The 5,995-nt window shown below is 52.0% G+C and overlaps 1 protein-coding gene across 3 annotated transcripts; it reads left to right on the top strand.

Annotated features, from left to right (window-relative positions):
- Glyctk (glycerate kinase) lies at positions 1-5,299 on the top strand. 3 transcript variants are annotated; one of them, XM_055629829.1, is made up of 5 exons: positions 1-122; positions 2,232-2,647; positions 2,851-3,002; positions 3,584-3,759; positions 4,063-5,299. In XM_055629829.1, exons 2-5 carry the CDS (start codon positions 2,271-2,273, stop codon positions 4,930-4,932), a joined length of 1,575 nt encoding a protein of 524 aa, XP_055485804.1. In that variant the 5' UTR covers positions 1-122; positions 2,232-2,270; the 3' UTR covers positions 4,933-5,299. The 3 variants fall into 3 exon arrangements, with proteins under 3 accessions (XP_055485804.1, XP_055485803.1, XP_055485802.1); XM_055629828.1 differs by lacking the exon at positions 1-122 and adding an exon at positions 1,855-2,074; XM_055629827.1 differs by lacking the exon at positions 1-122 and adding an exon at positions 1,855-2,118.
- The last annotated feature ends 696 nt before the right edge of the window (positions 5,300-5,995 follow it).

Below are 5,995 nucleotides of genomic sequence, written 5' to 3'. Positions count from 1 at the left end.
GGAAGCTGCGGAAAGTTTGCGTCTCAAGGACATACATGGTTCTTGAAAATCATTCCTGGCCCGGACAGAAGAAAATCCAGGCGACAGCAGCTCCCTAATTTTGCGACAGCTAACACTGCGCGGTAACGTTACATTTCCTCCGTTAGATTACAGGCTACCAGCCTCGGGCGACGTCACTTCCGGTCACCTGGCGGTTGGCCAAATCCGGACGTGATGTCAGCTCCACTTGGTTCCGGGAGGAGTGTAGGCTGGTCTTCGCGTGTCTGCTAAAGAAACCCGGGTGCACAGGAGCTGGGAAGGTGTAGTGTCTTTAATAGGAAATTTGGCAACTGAAAATGCAAGTCGTCCAATTAAATTTAGATTTACCACAACGTAATATTTAGTTACAAATAATTCCAAGTATGCTGATCGTAGTTATAATAAAAAGTTACTTATCAGAAATTTAAATTTCACCAAAACTCCTTTTATCTGGCAGTTTTGGTCTTCAACATTTTTTTTTTTTTCCCTGGATTCTATTGGGGATCTTCTAGGCTTTTGCCCCTCTGTGAAATAGAAAGTTCATCTAGGCCTGAGCATTATGTTTTAGATGCTAAGATGGGCTTGTCCCCGACCCCAGTGGTCCCTTACACGAAAACTGGACATGTGTACAGACATCCCACAGCGGCCCCGTGTATTCCTTATCACAACACAGCTAGCTGGTTTTTTTTTGTTTTTTGTTTTCCCCGCCAGGGGGTGGGGGAAGCCAGCTGCTGTGAACTACAAGGCTAAATGGCACAGGTCTGGAAGTCGCCACATTATTTAGGAGTGGGATAAAGTGTTATCTGGAGTTTTCTCTGTTACTTTGGACAGAGAATTGGAAAGCCTGAAGTGTCAGGAAAACGAGAATGTCAGTCTTCCACCACTGTGGAGAATTCTATGACTGTAGGCATGATAGGGATGGTCTTTCCCACAGCTCTACACTTTCAAGTTCCCTGAGAGAATTAGGTTCATTTCACCCCACCTCTCATCTTGCAAATGAGCTCAGACTGAGAAAAGATATACTATACACCTTAAAAAAGCTAGAACCCCAATTCCTAGACTCCCTCCTCTTCTATCCATGCTTACTGAGACAGCTGTCTTTCAGCATAAATTACAATAAATTGCCTGTTTTTAGGGGCTTTAATGTAGCTCAGTGGTAGAGTGCATACTTGTCACGTGCAAAACTCTGGGTTTACTTTCCAGGACCCTTCCATCTCTGGTTTTATTGTTCCTATATTTACCCTGTATAGCTTCCTGACCTTTACTCCAAGACCTTTCTGGTTTTTACTCTGACCATTGGGGAAAATGATTGGGCAGTTACTGGAGCCTGGCCTTTGCCTGCTCCAGCTCGGGGCTCTTTCTGCTATGAGTGGTGTAACTCAGGACTTGTTTTGCTATCCTGGAGCCAGAAAGGGGTGTTCCTGGCAAGGCTGATACTGATCAGCTGTGTGGGTAGAAGGACTTTTTTTTTTTTTTTTGTCCTGTAGATTGGGCCCCACAGCACAGTCTTCTTTCATATAACCTGGGAAAGGTCTCACCTTGCCAAAGGTCTCACCTTGAGACAGATTTGTAGCTTCCCCTGATTTGTATCTGGACCTCTTGCTGAACTAGTCTGGGTTGTGCGATTCCTTGGGTTGTGAGATTCCTTTCCACACGGACCCAGCATTCCCAGACTAGTCTTACGAGTTAATGAAATAGAGCAGGCTAGAGGTCAGTGGGCTTGAGCTCAGCTGGTGGGACAACCAGCAGCCCTCCCCCCTTTTGGTAGTAGAAATGGTAAAGAGATAGAGCAGAAATGTCAGAAAGGGGCACTGCCTTGATGGGAGGGCTTGGAAGTACAGGTGTGGAAAAAGAATGGTACAGGAGCCCACCGGTAGGAATGACTTACTCTGTGAATGATTAACTGCCTGGCAAAGGAGGTGACCTAGGAGGACGGTCCACTTAACAGGAACTTTGGACTTGGGGCAGAGTGTCTAGAAGATTGGTGTGTGGTTTACAGAAGAAGAGGACGTGGCGGGGTGTCAGGGCTGGGCTTTCAGGACTGGAGTAAGATCAGGTTTGCTGCAGGCTTGATGACTTTGCCTTCAGTTTTCATTTCAGGTGGTTCATTCTCACAGCCATGGCTATGGAATCCACCAGCCCTGAGCCCTCAGAGGGGTGTCCATGATGGTGGGGTGGTGTCTGTGGCCTCACTCATTCTCCTCCCTCTCTAGGCAGCTATGAATACAAGGCAGTGCTGAGAGAAGCAGGGTATGGCTGCAACCCTACAGGTCCTGCCCTGTCTCCTCCGAGCCCCGTCACGTCCATTCCTCTGGGGACCTCCAGTGGCCCGGATGGCTAGTGGTAAGGCCTTGGCAGAACAGGCCCGGCAGCTGTTTGAGAACGCTGTGGGAGCCGTGCAGCCAGGGCCCATGCTGCAAAGGGCACTGTCCTTGGATCCAAGTGGCAGACAGCTGAAGGTGCGGGATCGGAGCTTTCAGCTACAGGAAAACCTCTACCTAGTGGGTTTCGGCAAGGCTGTCCTGGGTATGGCGGCTGCAGCTGAGGAGCTACTGGGCCAGCATCTTGTGCAGGGTGTGATCAGCGTTCCCAAGGGGATCCGGGCTGCTATGGAGCATTCTGGAAAGCAGTAAGAATCTGTGGCGTCGGGGGAGGGCTGCCCTGAACTGCCCTGTGGAGGAAAACCTCCCTTCGTCCGTCCTTGGCCTCCCTATCTCTTGGGCCTCGCCTGGTTTCAAGATAGGCGTCAATGGGCATCCTTGCTCAAAAGTCAAGGTGGTGGTTGGGGAGGAGCCCACCCCATTTCTTCTTCCCTGTTTGCTCCCTCCTCAGAGAGATGCTCCTGAAGCCACACAGCCACATCCAGGTGTTTGAGGGTGCAGAAAACAACTTACCAGATCGTGACGCACTTCGGGCTGCACTGGCCATCCAGCAGCTGGCAGAGGGGCTCAGTGCTGATGACCTGCTGCTTGTGCTCATCTCAGGTTCGAGTCCCAGATCAGCTGAGAACAGCTGACAGTGATGCCCCAAATACCAGATCCGAGAGAAGGTGACCCATGGTCACAGGGTGGAGTCGGGACCTAGGGAGACAGTGAGGCACCTGGAGGGAACCTTGTGGGTAGTGTCCAGTCAGACAGCTGTCCTGAGCTGTGAGGTGCTCCTCCTGATCATTCTGAGGGCACAGCTGGGCACCTAATGCTAACACACATCAGAACCTTTGGAAAATGTCGCTGCCTGCCACAGTATCAGCCAGGTTCTAAAAACTGTTTCCAGCTCCCACAGAACTCTCTCCTTAGTTATCTGCTGTTTTTTCTTTTCCTTACCTTTAAATTTGCTTTGTTATTTTTGTGGCACTGGGGATCGGGTTCAGGGCTTCACAGAGGCTTTGCTACCAAGCTTTATACCCAGCTTTCCAGCGTCTTCTGGGATGTAGAGTACCCCAGGTAGGGGACACCTTTATTCCATGTCCACAGGGTGGCACTGTAACTCCACCATCTTAGTCCACTTCCCTGTGGCCTGCCTGGTTCCCTGGGTCTGGAACCTGACACCCTCCCTGTCTCTGCAGGTGGGGGCTCAGCCCTGCTGCCTGCACCCATCCCACCTGTCACACTGGAGGAGAAAAAGACGCTCACCAAGCTGTTGGCAGCCCGTGGAGCCACAATCCAGGAACTGAACACTATCCGAAAGGCCCTGTCCCAGCTGAAAGGTGGAGGGTTGGCTCAGGCCGCCTACCCTGCTCAGGTGCATTAATCACTTCTTCAGCCAGCCTGTGGCTCCCCACAGGTGACAGGTAGATGAAAGCTCAGGCCAACATACAAGTTGGCAGGAGCCTTGTCAAAGGAAGTCCTGGGAGGAGGCCAAAAAAAGGGTAAGAGGCAGATTCCCTGGTTAGGTGTTCTCCCAGCCCACCAGAAAGCTGCAAGAAGTGGATGGATGTGGGCAAGGAAGCGTACAGGTACTGCACACTCAGGGCCAGTTTTTTCTTAAGGGCTCTGGGACATGGAGGAGGCCAGACTGAGTCTTATTTTGTGGCTTTTTGTCTAGGTGATAAGCCTCATCTTGTCAGATGTGATTGGGGACCCTCTGGAGGTGATCGCCAGTGGTCCTACGGTGGCCAGCACCCACAGTGTGCAAGATTGCCTGCACATTCTTAATCGCTATGGACTTCGTGCCGCTCTGCCCCGCTCTGTGAAGACTGTGCTCTCCCGAGCTGATTCTGACCCTCATGGGCCACATACCTGTGGCCATGTGCTCAATGTGATCATCGGCTCCAATTCTGTGGCACTGGCTGAGGCTCAGAGGCTAGCTGAGGCACTGGGCTACCATGCCAGGGTGTTGAGCACAGCCATTCAGGGTGATGTAAAAAGCGTGGCCCAGTTCTATGGGCTGCTAGCCCGGGTGACTGCAGCCCGCCTTACTTCATCCATGGCTGGGCCTCCCTTGGAGGAAGAGGTGGCAAAACTCCATCAGCTGGCAGCTGAGCTCCAGCTCCCAGACCTACAGCTGGCGGAGGCTCTGGAAGCTGTGGCAAAGGCTGAAGGCCCAGTCTGCCTCCTGGCTGGTGGGGAGCCCACAGTTGAGCTGCAGGGATCTGGCAAGGGTGGTCGGAACCAAGAACTGGCCCTGCATGTGGGAGCAGACCTGGGAAGACAGCCGCTGGGGCCCATTGATGTGCTCTTTCTGAGTGGAGGCACCGATGGACAGGATGGGCCTACAGAAGTGGCTGGGGCCTGGGTCATGTCTGATCTTGTCAGCCAGGCTTCTGCTGAAGGACTGGACATAGGCGCTTTCCTTGCCCAGAATGACTCATACACCTTCTTTTGCCGCCTCCAGGGTGGAACACATTTGCTACATACAGGGCTGACAGGGACCAATGTCATGGATGTCCACTTTCTGATTTTTCATCCTCGGTGATGGCATAAGTTCCCATTTTGAGCCTGTATAAGAGGCCTGCAAGGGCAGAATCTCCTAACAAGATCATGGGCTACCTCTCAGGTCACGTTAGGACTCCCCCTCTCCTTAGCCTAGCTCCTTGGATTTCCACCCACCCTCCACAGGTTTACTTTATATTCGCTCCCACAACTAGGTTAGAAGGTGGGGTCTCCTTTCAACCCCTACTTTCTGTCATGGCAGCAGGTTAGGGCCAGAAGAAGCTCCTTGGCCAGTTCACAGTCCTCATTTTCTCCCCAGGCCCTTCTCCCCAGGTCCTCAGCCTTTTTCTTCCATGGAGTGAAGTTAAGGAGTCTGAAAATAAAAAAAGGAGCATGTTGTGGGAGTCTCAGCTCATCTTCCCTCTGTGCTTCTTAGTGCAGATCTCCAGAGGGCTGCTGGGGAGGAGAACATGGTCTGTTCCCAGCAATAACACCAGTACCTCACAGTTTCTCACGCCCTTCTTTGCTGGGCACACTCAGGGTCCGCTGATGGGAATCTGGGGCTTGAATCTGGCTCCTAGCAGCTTCAGTGTGGGTGAACAGGGAAGGCTTAAGGATAGTTACCCATTTAACCATAACTTCCTGCTGCAACCTGGCCCTGGTATCTCCTCTCCTGCTGTATCCTGACTGCATGGAAATTCTCTACTTGGCACCAAGGGCCTTCCTTTTGTATTTGGACCACTCTTAGCTTTCTTCTTCACTCTCTAGTTATCAGGGGGTTTTTCCAGGCTGTGGGGCATTGATCTTATTCTCCTGTGTCAGTTTATCCCAGGCCAAACATGTCACATTCCACGGCTACTTCTCTGGGCGTAGTTGGGACCTCAGTGCCAGCATTTCAGGGTGTGTCTCCAGCACTTGAGTGGTAGGTCAGAGCAATGAAGGGGTTCAACACTCCCTCACCCCATCCTGTTACAGCTGGCAGAGGCGATTCCCTTGGCTTGGCCTGCAGCCACCCGCCTGGTTCCCCTTGAGCCCTCTTGCTCAATATCAGAGCCCTCCGTTGGCTGTCCTCACCGTGCGCCACGGCTCCAATCCCTATATGAGTG

Source organism: Psammomys obesus, unplaced genomic scaffold, assembly GCF_907164565.1.
Source record: "Psammomys obesus unplaced genomic scaffold, mPsaObe1.curated_primary_1811, whole genome shotgun sequence".
Taxonomy (NCBI): Eukaryota; Metazoa; Chordata; class Mammalia; order Rodentia; family Muridae; genus Psammomys; species Psammomys obesus.
The sequence above is the reverse complement of the archived record's forward strand: the minus strand, read 5'-3'. Positions and strand labels throughout refer to the sequence as shown.

Coding starts and splice junctions, on each gene's coding strand:
- Glyctk (XM_055629829.1), top strand. CDS start 2,271: ATGGCTGCAACCCTACAGGTCCTGCCCTGTCTCCTCCGAGCCCCGTCA. Junction 2,648..2,850: donor ATGGAGCATTCTGGAAAGCA/GTAAGAATCTGT, acceptor CTCCCTCCTCAG/AGAGATGCTCCTGAAGCCAC. Junction 3,003..3,583: donor GCTGCTTGTGCTCATCTCAG/GTTCGAGTCCCA, acceptor CTGTCTCTGCAG/GTGGGGGCTCAGCCCTGCTG.